We start from the raw sequence: 21602 nt of genomic DNA, 5'->3' as shown, positions 1-21602 counted from the left end.
ACTCAGAAACATTGATTCATTCCCCCATTTCAAGTTTCAACTCAAAACACATCTGTTAAAACTGCCTATTCCACCTAAATGTCTATTGCTCTGCCTTTTCGGTTGTATAATATTTGTTTTGCTGTTGTATAGTATTTGTTTTGTTGTTTTTAATATGTGAATACCCTGTGCGGCGTGCTTGAGTGTCGAGAAAGGCGCCTTTAAATAAAATGTATTATTGTTATCATTATTATTATATTTTTATTTGTTAGTGGATTATAGTGCTGTTTGACATTCACATTCATCATGTAGCCCACTGCATATCATATTACTTATGAGTGTGTGGCATCATATTAAATAGTGAGGGTACTTGCTTGTGTGTGTGTGTGTGTGTGTGTGTGTGTGTGTGTGTGTGTGTGTGTGTGTTTCAGGGGAGCTAGCTGACAGATGGGGGGGGGGGGAGTTAAATTATACTTGGTCCAAATAACAGATTTTCTCTTTTTCCAGAGCTAACATGTGTTTCCTGGTTAACCATTAAGACATATTTTAGCAGAGTGTACCTAAGCTGTAAAATGTTACCAGTTGTTCTCTGATTCCCACATGCAACACACCTCAGCACTGGTGGTGCTGCGACTCAGGTGTCCAGAATTATGTCAGTGGCCTTTAGCCCTGTGTAAATGTCACTTGGAGGCTGGCATCTGAGTCAGCACAGATCTCGTTTGGGAATCCCTCTCTGTCCTATTAAGGTACCATCTTCTGGGTCCCCTGCTTCTTTGGCACGCCAGACCTGTTCTGGATCTATTATGGTGCAAACAGCATTACATGGTTCTCGGTGTGGGACTTCCTCCCGGTACTGCAGGGAATTGTGGAACGAAAACCTACCATGCAGTGAAACATTTCATGGCTTTGCTGTAGTGTGATTGTGTCAATACCTTTCCAAACAGAGGCTGTATCAGTACCGGAGTTAGATGTAGCAAGATGTTTGAACTGGACTTTATCATATGTGGACAAAGCCCTGTGAATGAACTGTAGGATTGGATCCAGATTGTTTCCCTTAACATTTATGAATCTTTAACTGCGTTAATAATGTAATACCTTTTGACTGAGTGCGCTGTTTAAGTCGAGTGCATATGTGGAGACACATTTAAACATGTGATTTGTGTTATTTTATGCTTGATTCAAAATATAGAGAAACTGGACTCACCCCAAACCACACCCCAATGTGAGTCACCTGTCCCACCCTCATGTCTTAGTACTCTTTCTTAACATTCAGCCCTGCTAAAAAAAGACTCAGCTGTTAAGGGATAGCATGTCAACCATTCCCAAAGAGCAAACAGGGATGAAGCTTTCACTGACTCCCCTGGAGTGAATACAAAGTACTGAGCACATGATCTGTAAGCACATTCTCTCTGTGTATTGTTGGTTACTAAGGCACTCTGCAAATTAATTAAGTGTACTGCTCCTTTAAGGGAGTACAGGGGACCCTTTGACGTCAGTGCAGTGGGAGATGTTCCATGTTTGTGAAAGGATGGAGCGAGATCATTTCTGTGTTGGCTGAAGCTGTTGTGGACGTATTTGTGCTCCAAACTGCACGTGTTGGTTTGCTTTAATGTGTGCCATCTACTCACAAGGATCAATAGTCCTAAGCCCCTAATCAGTTGTTAATGACTGCTACTGGGGCTTGAAGCATGGCAGTGGAATTAAAAGGCTAGAGCAGCTTGCAATAAAATGACCTTAACATTGGTGTATGTGGAGGATACTGTTATTAGAGTGAAGTCAAATCACGTGCAATACAATGTCTGAAGGGGAAAAAAAAGAATAAATGATAGTTATACATATTTGTTTAGCAAACCAATTATGTCCTGCATTGAGTTGCATCGCTGTCAATGTCAAACAAGAGCTACGTGCCTTTGCACTATGACAACGTCAAACATTTTAAACAGTGTGACTAACCAAAGAGTCTCGAGAAACCAGATGACAGTTTGCCATTACAGTCTGTTATTCTCACTCTCCATCCCATCAAACAGCCCAGCCCACTCTGCCTACCCACACTCTCTCTCTCTAGCTCTCTGTATTCTTCACTCGCTCTGACAATGTCAGACCCATTCCCTGTCATTTCATGCTTCCTCTATAGAGCCTTTGTCCTCTGTACTGACCTCTCTTTGGCGCTGTGGCTCTAGATCCCAATGCAAGGGGCTGCTGTCCCTGGATCCCCGTGTGTGTGTGTCTGCACAGTTCCTACTGCACGGCAGCCCTCCCTTCCCCTTGTTATGCCTTTTTATAGCTCAGCTGAGCCTGTTCAGCCTGCGTTGCATTCTGGGTAAGAGAGGGGGGTAGCACAGACATGGAGAACAAGGGAGGGAAAGAAAGGATGATGGACAGGAAGAAGCATGGGTGAACTTAAAGGGAGAGGAAGGGAGGACTGTGCAGTGGTGCAGAATGCACCACTGTATGTCCCTTGGGTTGTTTTGTGCGACATTATTCTAAACTTGAAATGTTGTGCTTCACTTATTACCAGGGCCCAGCAGAATATTGGAGACAGGAAATAAACTTTCAAGGCGTGGATGTAGTTGTCATAAACATATGATAGTAGGAGTGTATGTCATTATTGACAGTAATACAACTGGAATTTAAAATGTATTATTATTATTATTATGAGAGAATTTAGATAAATTAGACATAACCAGCATGTACTTGGTTCATGATCTAATGTAAGGGACTGCCTCTTCAGGCAGAAGTAGTATAGTGTCAATTTGACAATGAAAAAGCTGAATTAATATCTATGTTTACATTCCTACTGAATCTTGGTGATGCAACCAAACTGGCAGTAATCCAACACTTTTGTTTAGCCCTTTGAGCTTTGTTCCACCAAAGATTAGAGCTTTGGAAATCAAACGCTTTCATTGTAGCAAATGGGCCAGTTTTTCTGTGCTATAGAAGTCAGTGTTACTCATGTAATTTTCCTAAGCAAAGAGGAATTGATGTGTGCAAACCTAACAGAACTCTATTCATTATGTCACCAAAACTAAATAAAAGTAGAGGCCAAATAAACAGCTGAAACATTTTATTAAAAGCATGAGGGGACATATTCATGTCCTCAAAAGGAACATAAATACAAAATATATTTATATGTACAAATTATGGCGAAGACAAATAGAAGCGTACCAAGTGCTTTCTAAAAATATTAATTCACAAAACAAAAACAGAAAAAGGAAATATTATCGTTAACTCCCAATGTGTTGTTTATCAAAAACAGATGCATCAAACATGACCACTATGAACTTGGTACATGATCCATCCTGGTTCAGAAATTAATATCTCCGAGGTCCATGAGCTTTAAGGTACAAAAATGAGGTATCCACTACTTTTGAATAGAAAGCAAGCCCATAGGTAAGGTCAAATGTGTCTTGTACAGTACCATTATACAGATGCTCTGTACAGCAAAAGGTTTTCAAACACTTTGCTGCAGTTTGTCTCTCTTACTGATTTTGGACCTTTCATGGCAACAAATGGATAGAAATGAAGAGTGAACTAAAATGACACAATATAACTTTCATGAAATGATTTGCAAAAAGCTCCCCATTTATGGTTTAAGTTACTAAGACCAAAGGAAAGATTTCACAATCATATTGTATCACAAAATATTATTATTATAATGTTGTCCTACAGATATTCAAGAGTAGAGAGTGCCTTTTATCCCCAATCAATTGTCGTCTGAATATCCCATGGGTAATACCATGTTTTGACCATAGGGGGTCAGCAAACCGAAAGCACAACCTCAAATTTGTGCTTTGGTGATGGTATTAAATTCTTCAAAATAGGACACATCCATCTTATCTGTCTGCTTATATTTCTATGTTAAGTAATAACAATAATGATGGCAGAAAGCAGTAGTCTGTTATCAGATTTTCAGAACATTATGGGCAGCAGAAAGCCTTACTTTTAAAGCTAAAATTAAGAACATTCCATTGGAGCTCGAATTATAACACATCTCTAATCTTTAAACTATGAAAAAGCAGCTATTTCATATTGTTTGCTCAGTAACCTTGATTACTGCATACTGTGTAACGAGATGCATTTTTATAAATGCAGAAATGCAAATAAATAACATTTATGTGGAAAGTCTTATTTTAGTCTGTCAGTTTAAATAAATGATATTACTTTGTCTAAGTCAGAAAAAAAATGAATGGTGATCAATCAGTGGAAAGTTTACACTGACCGAAGCAGTGTGTTTAACACTGGATGATGGTTTTTAATACTGTTACTGCACAAATAACACCAGTTCTCCATGAGCAGTGTCAACCACAACACATCAAATGAAAAAAGCAGCATTGATCAGAGTATAACTGAACTGTTAAATTTTGTTGAAAATAAACTTGTTTGATAAAGACAATTGGTGTGTGTATATACATACGTACAGTATGTATATATCATTCATGTCTTTATAAAACTGGTAAAGATTTCAGTGCAAATCTGTCATGTCTATGTCGTTTTCGTGAACTTTGTTCCTATCATTAAGTCTTTTTGATTCCCCATATACCGTCAAAAACAATAGAAGGAGCCTGAGGGTCTGAGAAGTGGGTGCCTTAAACCTGCATTCTATCTAATTTCCATCAGGGGGCGACTCCACCGTTGCAAGAATAAGTCCCATTGCATGAAAGTCTTTGAGAAAATGACCCTACTTCTCACTTGATTTATTATGTCAGTAAACATTTCCATAATTAATTTATGGCCTCAGTAGCTACTTTCACCTCTTGTTCAATACAGCATGACATTCATTTTGTAAATTATGGTCCCATTTATTTTAAAATAGATAATAAAGCAGGGCATGCTTTAGGGCGTGGCTAAACACGGATCTGTCAATCAGGACAGAGGTGTACATTAAAATATATGTGGACTAGTTTTGGGTGAAGTCCACATTTTCGTTTTAAGCTTTGAATATCTCAATTTGTGTTTTCACGTCAACAAAGTACAAAGTACCCAGAGGCCTGCACACCTGCTGGTAAACCTCTGCCATATAAGTCGCTTCAGAAGGTTGAAAACCGTCAACTTTGCCTCTTTAATGTTTAGTTTAGCGCAGCACCATTGCAAGAATAGACAACACAGGCTTGGTCGCATCACCCTCCTATGTCTGGTTTAAAAAAAAAACAAGATGGCAACAGTCAAATTGCCAAACTCGGGGTTTCAAAACGGTACTCCACAACCAATGGGTGATGTCACTGCTACTACGTCCATTATTTTTACAGTTTATGCGAATCCAACAACTCATGCTGTACATCTCCACATTAATTGTCCATATTGAACTGTATGCCCATCATGTGCTTCTACCGAACACATCTGACACCAGGGAATACAATCTTGAGTCTGGAAAAAAATGTTGATTAAGGCATTATTGAGGACTGATTTCATATTTGTTTCATGTTACCCTAAACATATTTTCTTCTTCTCCACACCACCGAGCTAAAATTCAGCTTGCTTTCCCATTATATTATCACACATTAGAACAAAGTACATTGAGCAACATTTGACAGGGCACCACCTATTGCACATAAGATTTGTCTTGTTATTAAAAACTTGTTAGTTCACTCTTCAGTGCCGTCTTTAAATGTTGGCTCATCCCTATTTCATTTCTGTTGCTTTTATTTTCTTTGACATTAGGTTATGCAGCATTATTCACCAAGTCCTAGCTGGAAAAACCACCAGGTGGCTCTGGATCAGGGGACGGAGGGTCGTCCTGGTCGTCTGAGGGCAGATGGACACGCTGCTCGTCCATACGCTTGGCCTGTACCCGCTGTATCAGACTGAAGAAGTCTTCATCAGGCACTGTGGGTGCGTGGGGGCCTGCTTCTGGTGGGGAGCACCGCTGATCATCAATCCTAGAGGACTACAGACAGAAAGATTTAAACATTTAGAGTGTAAAAGCAAACGTGACATATTTGTAAAGAGAAACAGATTTATTAGGGCAACTTTTTTATTTCCCTATACAACAATTCCCACTGTCTATAAGACTAATGATTAAGAATCTAAAAAGGATTAAACCCTTGAGTTGTTGTCATAAATGAATTGGGGCCTTACCTGGCACTTGATAAGCATGTTGAAGAAGTCATCACTAGGTTCTTGATGTTCTCCCTCACCCACTAGGTGTCCCAGATTGTTTTGGGTAATCCTCAGGCCTGGAAGGTTACCAACATTAACCCGCTGGTCATCGAGACGGCGGCTCTGGGAGCTAGCAATCAAATCAAACAGCTCCTCAGTCTGGGGAGAAGTGGTAATGGCAGGATCTAGGACATGAGATAAAAGCTATTAAAAAGGAGCACAAGTGTCCTTAAAATAGGACAGGACAATGACGCGAACACTGTTCTTAACCAACCTATCAACTCGTTCAGGGATGGCACGGAGTTTGCAGCACCTTCTCCGTTGTCTCCATTCTGTGGATCATCAAGATGGCAGCGCTGGTCATCCATGCGGCTGCTTTGAAACTTGCTAAGGAGGTCGAAAAAGCAGTCTTCATCGGAGGGGTCACGGCCCAGCTTCTGAGAAAGAGAATGTGGTTCAAAAGTTTTACGTAGACTACCTGATTAGGATGAGCTGTTCTGAGATCCAAGAAACATGATCTGCAGATAATAAAACTCAATGACATCATGCGTTGCAAGAGGCTGAGGATTTACGAGGTGACTTGTCAGCTTGTAGAAGAGAAAAATAATCTGATTAACTCACATGGGAAAGCCTTCCTGGTGAAACTACCTTGGCCTAGATACTGAAGGGTGTACAATATCATAAAATGTCATGTAAAAATAAACAACCCATTTGTATTTACGTAAAATGAGCCATATAGTGGTATCCCCTAAAATCAGTTGGAAATATCAAAAGATACTGCTGTAGCGACCATATTACATAGAGCATGTTAATTAGTTATAACTTGGTTATATGCATGCTAAGTTAACCCTCAACGATGTCTATTGTTTCCAGCCTATCTAGGACAAGTGGGCTATACAATTAACACACATTGGTTAATAGCAATGGATTATGTATTACCCCCCCCCCCCCTGCTGATTACAATGTGTGTGCATGTCATTGACAAATATAGGGAGGACATTCAACTGAAGTAGCATTTAATCAGGTTGTTTTAACTAAGATTATGCTGCAATATTTTTTTTAAACTACATTTCAGTTCCCTGTTATAGACTAACAGTATTATAACAAGCAATATTGAAAATATACAGTTTATTCCCATTAAATCCTGTTAATTCCCATATATTCCCATTAATTCTCATGGAAAGTTTCCAACTTTGAAACTTCCCGGAATTTTGCAACCCTACTTTTTACTGGATTTTGCTATATTTTTGGTTTATTTAGTTTCTTGACCTATTAAGGCATACGTTATTTTAAAAGGTTTTCACACATTAGCGGTAGAATTAAATACCAACTGTATTTTGTTTCAGATTCAGCTGGTAGATGAGCACATAGATCTAATCAATGACCAGCCGAAAAATAATGAAATCCCTGACTGACTCAATGTATTAACGTGTTACATCCTCGCGGCTAGTCAGCCTCTGACAGTGCTGCTTCCATTGTTTGTATTAAGAGAGGTGCTCTCTCACATGATGCTCCCTCTCACAGTCTAGCTAATATGTTTAAGCTTTGCAACTGAAGTGGATAACATATGCATGGAAAAAAAAAATTTAATTACACATTCTCCAGCAAAGCAGATGTGGAATTTATTATGTTTAAAAAGCGCTATACTGAAATATCCTGGTAATCAGATTGCGATGTTTTGATACTGAATGAGAACTAATCTACTGGACAGCAGCAATAAAACAAATTATATTGAGCCAAAATAAAAAATTAAACTGCTGGCCTACTGAGAAATGATCTTAGAACATATAAAACTGCGGACAAACTAATTCAAACTATTAGATCAAGTAAAACAATATAGTAATTAAAAACAATTATATCTACATTCTTAACAAAATAATAAGAAGTACTAAAATAGGCTAAATTCTTCCATCTTATCCTCCCAATTACAAGGGTTCTACTTCGAAATGCCTGGGGTTAGTTCAGAGAAATGGGTTTACTAAGAAATTTGGATAACCCTTCAGAGTAAAAAAAAAATAAAATAAACAAAAAAAAACTCAAATCTGAAACATGGGCTGTTGCAAAAAGACTTGTTCTGACTTTTACTTAGTAAATCTAAACAGATGAATAATTAAAAATGTCTCTCAAAGCCATTCAAATTTAGGTTCTGGCCAAAACTTGAATCACAAAAATGAGCCGATGAAATCTCAAAATTACTCTTCCACTAATCAAAATAAAGCTATGTTTGCTAAAATTGCAAGATATCGCTAAAGATATGTAAGACATTAAGTGGTCGTTATTGAAAGACAAACAAATCATGCTACACTATGAGGGTCAGTTCACAGTGACATATAGATACAGTGGCATATTGTTTTGTAATGAATGATGTGCCTTCTTAAACTGTGCTAAACATTAATTAACTAAACTAGCGATGGATTTGGACTCATCATACTCATACGCTAACAAGACAATTCATACTTTAGTAAAAGTGTACAACAATCACTACATTGCAAAAGCAATATGTGATGACAAAACATTAACTAAATGTCCAAAAGCAAGTTAATGGGAGACGAGGTAAAAGTAAGCATAACAGATTAAAAACAGTGTCCCCATTACAAAAGCTTCTGACTATCCTTTTCTCCCCACATTAACAAACTAACCCTATTAACATTCTCAATTACAAGTATTCCAATGTACCACGGAGCCAAAATAAGATATGACACTTTGAACACCAGCTAGTGGATGGTGCTGAGAGAGTGCCAAGGCACATTGTATTTCATTGCTGTGGTACTTTGTACTAATAAGCATATGACAATAAACTTGAACTGAACTGGATGAAGTTAAAATGACTTTGCCTTACAAAAAGATGTAAAGTAGGTCAGCGTCAGCAGACACCGGATTTCACTCAGTTTTATTCTAGGAATCTTTTCTCTTCTATTGCAACTTCTGTATTGGAAAATCCAACTATGCCTTTTACTATTTATAAAAACAGTTCTCCACTTACACTAAATCAACTCCCTGAAAGGAGAGTAAGATATCTAAACATAGAGTAGAAACAAACAAATACATACACATTCACCTGTGTCAATAATCTAAAGGAAAAAAAATGTTAAGAACCTTTGGTATCCTTTGTACAATGTTGTTATTCAAGCTGGAAAACATAAATTAAAAATCTTACCAACAGCACTTTGTCTTTGTCCTCTATCTGTACTTCTCTCTCATATCTCTCTGAGCTCACTTTCCCTCTCGCTCTGTCCACATGCCTGGTTCACACCTCCTTCTCCCCTACTTTCACCCACCGCTTTACTCTCCTCCCCTGCTCCCCCTCCCTCTAATTTCCTCTCCTCTTGCATCCCTCTACTACAGCCTTCTTTTAATCTCTATCATCCATTCTCTGTCTCCCTCTCTTTTTCTCTCCGTCTCACTCTCTCACTCTCTGTGGCTCTCCTGCTAGCCATTTGTCCCGTTCACCCAGTGTGGGAAAACAACTCATTATGGGAAGCAGGGGGTTGCCCCTTTAGGGAGGGTGGCAGCTCTGTGATCAAGGTCCCATTATCAGCAGAGGGGGAGATCTGGGAGGAGGGGAGAAAGGGGGTGGAAAGACGGGTGCACGGGTACAGTCATGAGTAAATTCCATGCCAACAGTGGCAGCCAGCAGAGATTAACTAATCAACTACCCTCAAATGAGAGGAACCAATGTCAGCATTCAAGTCTTAAAAACTGTATGTTATATAATACACCATTCATAACCAAGGACATTTTCTGACATGCACTAAGATAAGAATATTCAATGGGTTTGTTATTTAACTGCTCTTTGCACTCTAATCAGCTGTGACTTAAAGACATTTCTGTCCTCTGTCCTTGGCCCCATGGTCTCTGTGTAGCTCTCCTCGCTTCCTTTTATTGTCTAATTAATCAAGTAGGCCAAAAGGACAGAACAAGAGAGAAAGGAACACGTGATGGTGATGGTGATGATGATGATATGTGAGAGAGAGAGAGAGAGAGAGAGAGAGAGAGAGAGAGAGAGAGAGAGAGATGCAGGGAAATTAAGTTGTGTGTTAAAGAGAGGGGGAGATAGTGTGTGAATGGAGGTAAATAAAAGACAAAGGCAGTTCTTCCTACATAATATCAGCACTGTGCTTTCTTATATGTCCATATTTTAATTCATTACAGATGAAGAATAAAGGAAAAAGAAATTAAACCTAAAACATAATCCTCAATTGTCCGTTTGCTTACCCGCTCACACGCTCCTCCAAACAGAAGTTGTCCAATCGTAAATGTTTTAAAAATACTTCATCACTTCACTTTCATCCTCAACTGGCGAGGATGCTGGCTTTTTGCTTTGGGCTTGTGGCTTTAGCCTTCGGTTATTAAGCATTATGTTACGCATGTTGCCATCCACTGCTTATTTAAGATAATTTTTAAAACAAATCATCTGGGGCATTTCAACCAATTTGCTTAATCAGCTTAATCAGCTAGGTAGCTACAGTTGATAAAAACTACTAGCAACTGTCAAAAAATCCGACAAAAATCAACCATTGTTGGCTAGAAATAAATCACTTCCTTTTGTCTTCCTCTGTCTGACATCGAGATCCATTGTTTCAAAAATTAGCGTTGTAAACTGCACATGTACAATACTGTGCTAGAACGCAAATAATATGCTGTATGTTGTTACAGCCCCTGGACGGTTTTTATTGATACATGTGAGCATGCATCAGCTAATCTTTAAGAGCAAAGAACCTAAAGAAGATTTAATTTCTTACTTTAAAATGTGGCTTTGCTCTACTGACAAAAAATGGGGACATTGTTGTTGACCAGTATGTTTGTAGGTTGTTGTAATGGGACAGGATTTGGTGTGCTATTTATTGTATAACTGCCTCAGATCAGATGGAGTGCTTTTTGCAGGTTGCAAAACGCAAGGTGCACCACACTGTTTTTCTTTTAAGCCTACACTTTAGAAAAACAGCAGCTTGCTGTGTCATTTTTGTTTTTGTTGCTGGGCAACTACCGCAAAAGGCTTTCAATTCATCCGATTAGAAAACAAGAAAAAAAACGCAGACGATGTTCTGCACTTTTCTACTCTGAGTTTAGGTTTTTTGAACTTTAATGTTCAGGGCTCTCCTGCAAAAAGACAAGGCCCATAGAGTGTAAAAACGCTCCTTGAATACAAATACAAAACGCCGTCCAGGCTGCTAAAAAGCTCTCTGTCTGGTCAGGGCCTAAAGAAATCACAAGTTCTAGCCTAAGGAAAGAGTGGTCCAAGTTCACAGACTCCCAGCTGGTTTTAAAAGATTGGCAGATTTAAAAAAGGGTATGCTTGAATGTCATCAGGATTACCAACATTTAGCTTTTTTGTTCATGGTAATAAACTATCATTATGCAGCCTAATCATTTTCTAGCATGTCAGCTTGCTGATTACAACCATTAGCATTGTCACAGAAAAAGGGCATGATTAAGAGCTGTGGGGGCATAGCATTTTAGGGATTCAACAGCTGCAAAGCAGCAAATTCGTTAAGAATGTAGTTCACAGCAAATGGAGCACTGTTGGTATTTAAGGAGAAGACACCTTTTACACTGTATCTGACTTCTAACATAATACTGTGTAACCTCATGGGAAATTAAGGGAAATGTTCCAAATTTAATCTCTCTAATTTCTCTCATTTTCTCTTTAAAGCAGAAGCCCTGAAGACATTTTGGACAAAGGATGAACACATAAGAAGGGTAAAAGTAGTTAGGTAAATTCAGCAGTCAGCATTTTAGGTCTCCTCCATGCTTTCTAGGAGAAAAATTAAACTTCTTCTTTCTCAGATGGGCTCCCAGTGATTGAATTAAAAGGCGGGCATATATTAGATTAATGGCACTTGGGTCAAAGCAAGAAGCTAATAAGAAAACAGGTACTCACTGGCACTGGAGGTGGGACTTGCACAGTGATGTCATCAGTGTCTACAGGAGAGTCCAACCACGGCCTTTCATCTGATGATTGGCTGTCAGGATAGCCTTTTCTTTTGCCGGGCTGCGACAGCTGACTTTTGGATCTCCTGGGTATGCTTTCCAAGTCTTGGTTCTCACCATTCTGCAAGTAAAAGAACACATTGTTAAAGGGAAGATGTGTGTGGGCCACATTTACACGCCCATTCCTCTCTGGAGTGTTGTACTGAAATGTGAGAGAGATAAATCACCTTATCTGAAGAGTACTTCCACAATTCGACGCTGTCCATGCTGTTTCTCTTGGTGAATTTGGGTCTTGCTCCTACAGAAAAAAAGAAGTAAATAAACATAACTTTTTACATGACATTAAAACAACTGTAGATTCTCACAAACAGTTTAGGAGTTTAGTCTAAAATTAAATCAAGCATGCAAGGCGCTCTGTCTTTTCTCGTTTTAGCATTGGTCACATGATGTTCGTGTGGATTTGAGGTGAAGCCAGACAACCAAACACTCTGAATAAGAGTCTGTTTGCCAGCTCTGCACCGAAGAGGGAAATGTAGGACATGGTTGTGAATTTCTGCCTGGAGGAGGGTTCATGAAAGCAAACATCACACAAAAGCCAGGCTGGCTGTACAGACAAAAATAGTACAGTGTTTCACGCTTTATTGTATAAGTTTGAAATTCTCCAAAGGATGTGAGTTGATGGGAATCGATGATATTAATAAAAATAATGATCAATTTTATTATTTAAGATAATGTTGATAATAGACTTCACCATCTTCCTGAGTCTGGGGGTAAAGTCAAGAATTTTCAAAGTATGTTGATTGCTCAAAACATCATAAATTATTACAGGCTGTATTGGGAATAACAAAGGGTAGCAGGTTTTACATTTTTTTGCTTTTTCTAAACACAGTTTGCAGAGTGCAAACTGACAGGTCTTGGTCGCACGCACGGTACAATGGTATAGCATACTGCATGTTTCCCAGGTGAAATTCTAAGCTAATGCTTGTGTTTTAAAAGATGATAAAAAACCAAATTCTTCACAATATGAAATAAAAGCAATCCTGTGTGTGTGTGTGTGTGTGTGTGTGTGTGTGTGTAATACACTTTTTTGTTTTCCTGTCCAGAGTTAAATGAGGAGATTGATACAACTCTAATGTCTGTCCATTAATTATGAAGCTGCTAGCTTAGTTAAGCATAAAAACTGGAATCAGGGGGAAACACCTAGCTTGGATGTGTTTGAAGGTTACAATATCTGCCTACCAGCACCCCCTAAAACTCACCAATTAACACATTTTATCGCCTATAAAAAGTTAAGACACAAGTTGTAGTGTCACCTTGCATCTCAAACTCTGAACTGGAGGGTGAAAGGTCGCTCTCATTGACCCCCAGAGCATCCATCAGCTGCTCCACATTCATTCTGGCTGTCAGTTCCCCATTTCTGTCTCCAATCTGAGGGGAAAATTGAAGAGGACAAACCAGAGCCAGATGAGTCAGATTGGGCAGAATGCAAGAAGCCTCAACTTTCCCAAAGGTGCATTTTCTTTCTCAATGTCTCACTTCTTTAGAGATGTCCAGGTGCTTTCGGGCATAGTGGAAAGCTTGTTTGTGGTTCCCTAAAGACACGTATGCATTTCCCAGACTCCAGCAGGCACGGCCCTCTCCAACTCTAATGAAACATGAATATGCAGACAAATGTTAAAAACTATTTCTGTGCTTGGACATGTCTGTGCAAATGCATTAGATATTGCTCATCTTACCTATCAGTAAGCTCTTGGGCTATGTACAGATGTTTCAGGTGGTAGTCTATGGCCCTCTCATACTGCTGCAAAAGAGTGTAAGTGTTTCCAAGGCTATAACAGGCCTGAGCCTCCATCACCTGGTCCCTCAGCTGCCTGGAAAGCTGCAAAGTTTTCCTATAGAAAAAGACATAAAGTGAGGATAAAGTGAATGAAGGAAACATTGAAGACAGTAATACAGAGGTGAGTGAGTTTACATATGAATCAGAGAGTTTGGGAATGCGAAAGAGAAAAGGAGAATAAAAAAAATCCTTACAGCACTCTTTTTGGTATTTTAAGAATGCTCATGTCATGCATCAGAATGTTTTCTTTTGTCATATTTAATTTGTACTTCAGTCACATTTTCACTCCTTCTAGAAATTTGGTCACTTCACCTTTCCTCCACTAGATGTCAGACTCCCTCTTTCCTCACCTGTAGTATTCAGTGGCTGTGTTGAACTGGCCCAAGAATATCAGGGCATTGCCTAGGTTACTGTAGGCTCGCCGTTCTGCCGCTTTGTCCCCAAATTCTTTGGCTATGGATAATCGCTGTGAAAGACAGAGCAGCAAGGTCAAGTTAAACCAAATTTGCACATTATTTTAAACCTGCCTCTAAGCAGCTACATCGCATAACATATAAACTCTCATGTGATTTCACCCTATTTTACAAGCAGAGACAGTTACACAAGTTCAAGTGGCAAGCTCTGTTGGGGCACATGATTCCATGAAAAGATGTGCTACTGCAGCAGTGGTGCATCGAATCAGCTCTTCTCATTCCCTTTAAAGGTAATGTGCTCACCTCCATGGCACAATGATAGATTTTGTAATGGGGGAAGGGAGGAGAGGAAGGTTTCTCCCACATGGAGACAATTGGTTTACAATGGAGAGTGTCAGAAAACATGGGAAGAAGAGCTTGAAGCCATGCTTGCAAGTTATTCACCAAGAAACCAATTTTGTCCACTTTTTTCCATTTAAATGCCATCCATCCCTGTACACTGTGTGTGGGTACAGAGTGAGGGGGATGGTGAGCCACTGAAAAACTCACCAAGGTTTTATTTACTCATAAAAAATGCTAGGACTAACATTATTTTGCCATCTCAATAAGATTTTTTTACCTTCTATCCCTGTCCTTGCACTCACTGCCACCCATGCCATCTCTTCTACTCTGGTATTTGTAATAAATAAGACTGTAACAGCTACAATACAATGACAAAAGTAAGCCCCCCCCTTCAAACTCAAACTGGCTGTGCATTGGGGAGTCTTGCTCTTTTGCATGTACAATTTTAGTCATCCTGTAAAAGGCACACAGGTAGGATCTTTTTATTTTATTTATTTATTTAACAAGAAACAAATGTATATAACCTGCTTCTTTGCTGATATGAACAGCAGTGTAGTCTGACTGCACCTATTAGCTAAAAATCACGCAAACGTATTTGATCACAACACAACAGTAAATCCAAGTTTTTGGTAACCACTTGTTAGCTTCTGGGCTGCACAAGACGGAAACGCACACAAAAGGCTTAACAGGATGAAAGCCACGGTCTTCAAATTTATCGTGTGGCACTGTGGCTTCAGGGAGGACACTTAAATATCCCTGGCTAGGACACAATAAGCATATGGTGCGTGCACAAGCCACACAAAAAAAACAAAAAAAAACAAACATTTATTGGGCATGTAAATGGTTTGGAGAAGGCAACTTAAAAAGGCTGTACATAAAAACAGGAGGATGTCTTTATGTGGGTGTTTATGTTGACAGTCTTCACAGAAACCTGATCTTAATAAGGGGAGATCAAGAAATTCCATCCACAACAACTGCACTGCATCTCTTTGTCTTTCCACTCCAATCAAGTGCATTCCAGTGCGACATCGTGGCGAGCCACAAAGTTACTGAATCGCTGTACGGGGAGTGACCTTGTGTAAAATGCAAACTAAGGCTGTTGCCCAGGTGACCCAAGGTCACTGTTCTGGCACAACAACAAGGCTGATAACTATTATCTATGCACTAGTGGTATTAATATGATGCTGGCAAAACACTTGAATTTCTCACCTGGCGGTGAAACTTGATAGCTTCGACAAAGTTTCCCAGCAGATAGTGGGTGTTGCCCAGGTTCCCGTAGGCCCTCCCCTGAGCAGCTCGGTCTCCAAGTTCCTTCACCAAACACAAGTTCATCCTACAAAGAGAAGTACACACATATTTAGTAGCAGTATGTACATTATTTTAAAGAGTATTTTAACAATATAGTTAACATTAGACAATAAATATAGGTCTGTATTACATTTCTAAATATAGGTGTAAAACATTTATTATAATTAGTTATAAAACATACAAAAAACTTACTGTATTTCTTTTTGCACATAAGAGAAAAGACTAATTAAGCCTTTAATAGTATGTACATGGTATTCATGTGAGTCCTCTCTTTCACCTTGTTTCTCAATTTGATGTCAACTACGCCATTGTTAATAAAATAAAATGGCTTTAATAGGGCCTAGAGAAATGCCCTTGTGAAATGAGCTATTATAATGGATTAATAATGTTTTATCTATCCAGGCAATGCTAAATGTGTATGATATTTTTCATCATTAGCCTGCCTCGGGTTTATGGAGCTCCACACATTCCCACCATTGAGTTGCCTTTTTCTAGTTAACCTTTAGAAAGATTTAACACCTCCACTTTTTTTTAATTTTGCTGCACCTAAGCTTTAATCTCAATATGAGTTAATTTAGATAATGCCGTATTTTTATAAGTGTTAAAAGTGAAAATGTTCTTTACCCAAGGACAAATCTGACAGAACTGCAGAGCTCTTTTGCTGTGAGGGAAGATCTTGTCAACGGTTTTGTGTAGTATTTCACAAAGCTGTGCTAGAAGGCAGATTGGCCTGGAGGGACCACTTTGAAGGAGGCTGGAGTTTGCCAGAAGACGTATGAAACACTGAGAGCATGGACTAAATTATTCTGAGGTCTGATGAAAATCAACTGAAAACTCCAGTAACAATGCTTAAGAACATTCTGTTGAAAATAAGCTCAATTATCACCAATTCTCCCAGTTGTAAAGTATGACAATGGTAGCAATCTGTGGGGTTGCTTTTAAGCAACAGGGATTGAGTTGATTGTGAAACAAATGAAACAATGGCAAATTCAGGTACATGTGATTTTGTATACGAGTAAGCATAATCTTAGGGCAGTTAGTTTTGATTGAACAAACTGGCTACACAACCAAATCAAGTCTGAACTGCTTCTTGAAAGGAGTTGTGAAATGATTAACAAACAGTGCAGCCAAAGCCAAGATCAAAAATGTCAGGGAAAATTTGTATAAGGACAGTTTGCTTTCCCCCCCACAAATGCGCTCAATCCACGTTACTCTGCACACAAATACAGATGTGCCACACAGGAACAGACGTATTCAATAATAAGGGAACTACCAGAGAGCCAATTTAAATGAAATTTCTGTATGTAATTTTGGGAAAGCAAAACATTCTAAATCTATCAATATTGTGGGCTTTTCTGCAATAAAGCCATTTTGAGACCACAAAATGAAAACTCATCCATCTGTTGTTTAAGTGCACTACTCAACAACACATACTCATAAAAGTCAGTAGCCCTTTGCAGAGTGTCTCTGACATCAGGAGGCAGGTCCCCTGGTTCCTGGCTGCAGCCCCATAACTGCTGTTTGCCCTTGGCATGAAACACGTTCCCTATATTATACAGGGCTCTAGCCTCTCCAACCTGTGATCAGATAATAAAGAGACACAGAAAAGAAAGATTAAAGAATGAAAAGGGATGCAGAAAGATGTTTTGCAGATATCAAGATATAAGTGTTTTATGATGCTCATAAACAAACTGAAGGTTTTCATATTATGTATAATAATAAATATTAAATAAAGATTCTCCAGGACAGTTTTCATTGCAGTCGAAGGAGCAACTATACAATCCAGGCATTATAAGAAGTATGCTACCTTGTCTCCCTGCTCTTGAGAAATATCCAGGTGTCTTTGACAGCACACAACAGCCTCATCAAAGCGCCCCAACACTTTTAATGTGTTACCAAGGTTGCCACTGGCTTTTCCTTCTCCAATTCTGTCTCCTATTGTTCTGAGAAAGCAAAGAAACACATTTTTGATGGTCAGTGTTGGGAGCAAAGACTACAGTTTTTTTATGTTAATGTTATTTAGTTAAAACAATATCCAATAAGGTACTGTAAGAATAGTTAATTTGTAGATGCTGTAAAGAATATTTTTAATTGGTTGCTTACTTAGTAGGACCAGGTCCCAGTGGCCCTGGTGAGACTGTATTGTAACAATGTAAATCTCCTAAGGATCTTTAATCAGTTCCCTGCTGAAGGACCAGCTGCACTCTCTGCAGGGGACCGGATTACTCATACAAGCTAAATATCCAGCTGGTAGTTGTCAACTGTTACTATATGAAAGTTCACTCACTTTTTCTTGGAATTTTCACTGTCTAACTCAATGTCAACATAATAAAATCCCTGGGAGGTTTGGAAATCAGCACCAGCCAAACAGGTTAACAGGTTAATCTTTTGCCTCCTTATAGTAGTATTTTCCCTATCTATAAGTTCCCTTAGTATGAACACACTATTGCACTATTTCTGTGCCTGTCAAGTGTTTTCAAGGGTTTACCCTTGTACTTGTACAGACAAATTACAGTTGAAGTACAGGCACATTTTCCACCATCTCTGACTGGATGTGAATACCTCTCAAATTCAATAACAGTGGTTAGTACATTGCGTAACTCACTTTCTCCTATAGTAAAATAACACCTATTTACACAAAATCCTGAAGACTATGTAGTAAGTAGCAGCCATTAAAAAGGTCCAATGCTCACACCTGGCCAAAGTCAGGTCATGTTTGTGGTATTCCAGGGCTTTGCCATACTCTTTGAGGTAGAAGTAGGCATTGCCCAGCTGGCTGTAGATGGCACTGAGGGTCTTCAGGTCTTCTGTGCCGACCTGTACGGCTGCCTCAAAAAACGCTGTTCCCCCTTTAAAGTCCCCAGCTTTGCACAGACGTTCTCCTTCCAAGGCCAACTCCAAGCAAGAGGCCTCCATCCTAAATGGTTCACACACAGGTTCACACACAGGTTCACACACAGGTTCACACACAGGTTCACACACAGGTTCACACACACACACACACACACACACACACACACACACACACACACACACACACACACACACACACACACACACACACACACACACACACACACACACACACACACACACACACACACACACACACACACACACACACACACACACACACGAAACAGTATTAACACATGAGCACTATCAGATATAGACCAATGTATAGCAATATAGACACTTTTTACAGTGGCAGTGCATAATCTTCTCAGGGTGAGGAATAAATTGCTAGTATCACCATAAAAATAAGGTCTGTAGCCAAATATGTAGACTGTTGCCTTAGCAACTGAGTCTAAGGCTCAGGGATGGATACTTGAAAAGGTGTACCATGTTTTGTCATTACTGCTCATGACAGCTTGTTTTCTTTATTTATAAAGACTACAGACTGATTAAAATCAAACTTGTATATGTGTTTATAGTAATGCTTTCTATGAAAAATTAAAAGAGTAAGAAACGAAAGAGTAATTCAATAAATGATATTGTTCATAGTCTATGTGAACATTGAAAAATCAGTAAATCAATAATATTGGTCATTCCAGAAATAACCTTCAAAAATCAGAAGTCAATAGGAGTTTTCCGACCAATATTGTGGTTACCACGGCAACTGTAGGATTAACTCAGGGAATGTAAAATACATTTTAACTTTGTGTGTCTTTTGATAACTTCCTTATTGTTAAAGGGGCCATTTCAATTAACTGCTTAAATATTTGATAGAACCTATTTTAATAATATGAAAGTACACACTTTAGGGCACACTGCACACAGCATCGTTTTTGAGAAACATTAATCAAATACCAGGTGTTATGTGAGAGAAAATTCCAAAGACAAAATAATCATGTGACAAAATATTGATGTATCAAGCCATAGGGTCCTTTAAAGAACTTTGGCACACACAAAGCACTTAGTCACATCATTCACAACCAGGCTGAGCCAGTGAGTTACATCCAGAAAGTACACACCGCAGATTCACGATATAATCCAGGATAAAACTAAAGATAAGCCAAATTGGTTGCAGCTCTAAATTCCTGATAAAGTCCCAGAATGTAGAGTATGGCAAGGATTATCCTGAAATCCAATCTGTTTAGCAAATGGCATCATTCTAAAGTATAGCAAATAGATGTGTACCAGTGTGTTGTTTTACCTGCATCATTAGTCGAAAACTCAAAGCGTTCATTCGTTTCGTGGGTTGCACTGACGAGACCTTTAACGTCCTCCACTTCTTAACACTCCTCCTCACCTATTACCTATATCTTACTGCTATTTATTCTCTATTTACACTGGTCAGGGCCCCATCTTTTTTAATATATACATATATGGTGTATATACACCTTTTCTTCATATTGCAATTCACCACTATACATTATTATGTTAAGGACACAGGAATGTTTACATCATATTACATGCACTCAATCTACATCTTGATTCCTGGTAATGTTGGTCATCTTAAATTTAATTAAGCACAGTCCACTCAGTACAAGCTAATTAGTCATTTGTAGCCCTTTTGTAGTCAAGGGGAAATGTAGATGCAGAAGTCTCTCCTGTCTTCCTGCTTGCCAAAAACATGACAGTAATTGCAATGGTAGACATTGTTTAACGCCAAAAGGATTTATTGTAACAGGTAATTAACAGTAATTTATATTACCAACTTGATCGTCTAATTTTCTCTACTTGCCCTGATCTAAAATCAGCTGGCTCACCAAAGTCATTGGTTTGCAAAACCTTGTTTGCCAAGCAACAAACTCATCACAATACTGGTCCTTTTCAGTGTTCAAGCAGTACCTGTGTTTTTGCTTGGTTCTTGTTTTGGCCACATACACCTGTAGCTCCAAGTGTAACGGCCTTAGCATAGCTTGAGGTCGGGGTCCACAGTGGACCAGTCTACACATAGCTCTCTCTGCTCCGGTCAGGGGGCAAGGCCCAGATGCCATGAGGGCAAGTGTTAACAAGACTAGTTGTGTCAAAGAAACTGAGAACTGAGCAACTCTTTACATAGAGATTGCAGTGCATTAAAGCAGTATCACTGATAATGCAGAGCTGAGCTGATTATGACTAATTGAGATGAAATCTCCACCTAGTAGTTGCTCGGTTTCAAAGTCCATATTGTCCACTTAGTTACCCCATAGGAATCCAAAATGTCAGCAATGTTGCAGCAAACCTGGCCACAATCTAACTGGAATTTTGACACACAGTCCCAAACCAGCCAAGAATCACATCTGCTTTTCAAGTCCTCGAGAACGTTCCAAAAACCCAACGATGAACCCTCTGCTCCCATAGCCGAGCCAGGCAAATGTGGAATGTAGAAACTCCACAAAAAAGTGTTCCAGTTGTATTCATTACAAAAACATGTTAATTTAAAAGTCTACAGAGGGCATGTTTTACTAATCCAACTGAAGTTAATCAAGTAGTAGAGTTCTCTGTTGCTGTTATGTCATTCCATTTTTACTATCCCCGACAGAAATGTGTCTTCTCTTTTCATCCTCTTCAACCTGTACTTAGCTGGGACAGCGAGATCCATTGTTTTGCCGTGCCATAATAAGCCATGCTTTAAAAGGGGAAGAGTGTAATGTAGGGAACAATTTGGGTGAGAGCAGGGGTAAAGCAGTGCACTACTTTTATGCTTGACAACTGGACCAATGAGAGAAAGAGGAAGGATGAGAGAGAGAGAGAGAGAGAGAGAGAGA

The 21602-nt window shown here is 39.1% G+C and overlaps 2 protein-coding genes across 4 annotated transcripts in view; both read right to left on the bottom strand.

The window, feature by feature from the left end:
* Nucleotides 1–2238, bottom strand: part of ak1 (adenylate kinase 1) — a gene marked incomplete in the record, with an annotated part of 5812 nt that extends 3574 nt beyond the window's left edge. Inside the window, 1 exon segment of the mRNA XM_032539976.1 lies at nt 2136–2238.
* A 1132-nt stretch (nt 2239–3370) lies between these two features.
* Nucleotides 3371–21602, bottom strand: part of gpsm1b (G protein signaling modulator 1b) — a 29384-nt gene continuing 11152 nt past the window's right edge. The window contains exons 1-14 of one of the 3 annotated variants that reach the window (XM_032539947.1): nt 20701–21545; nt 18602–18823; nt 17714–17849; nt 17341–17483; nt 15808–15931; nt 14194–14309; nt 13743–13898; nt 13543–13651; nt 13320–13434; nt 12234–12304; nt 11957–12127; nt 6350–6512; nt 6055–6260; nt 3371–5863 (exon numbers count right to left, since the gene is read on the bottom strand). In XM_032539947.1, the coding sequence (XP_032395838.1) occupies nt 5663–5863; nt 6055–6260; nt 6350–6512; nt 11957–12127; nt 12234–12304; nt 13320–13434; nt 13543–13651; nt 13743–13898; nt 14194–14309; nt 15808–15931; nt 17341–17483; nt 17714–17849; nt 18602–18823; nt 20701–20849 (2082 nt within the window). In that variant the 5' untranslated portion in view covers nt 20850–21545 and the 3' untranslated portion in view covers nt 3371–5662. Of the gene's footprint in view, nt 5864–6054; nt 6261–6349; nt 6513–11956; nt 12128–12233; nt 12305–13319; nt 13435–13542; nt 13652–13742; nt 13899–14193; nt 14310–15807; nt 15932–17340; nt 17484–17713; nt 17850–18601; nt 18824–20700; nt 21546–21602 lie in introns of those variants that run through there. The other 2 variants (XM_032539948.1, XM_032539949.1) reach the window with 2 other exon arrangements.

The sequence above is a fragment of the Etheostoma spectabile genome, chromosome 16 (assembly GCF_008692095.1).
Source record: "Etheostoma spectabile isolate EspeVRDwgs_2016 chromosome 16, UIUC_Espe_1.0, whole genome shotgun sequence".
NCBI lineage: Eukaryota > Metazoa > Chordata > Actinopteri > Perciformes > Percidae > Etheostoma > Etheostoma spectabile.
This window is presented reverse-complemented; position numbering and strand designations above follow the sequence as displayed.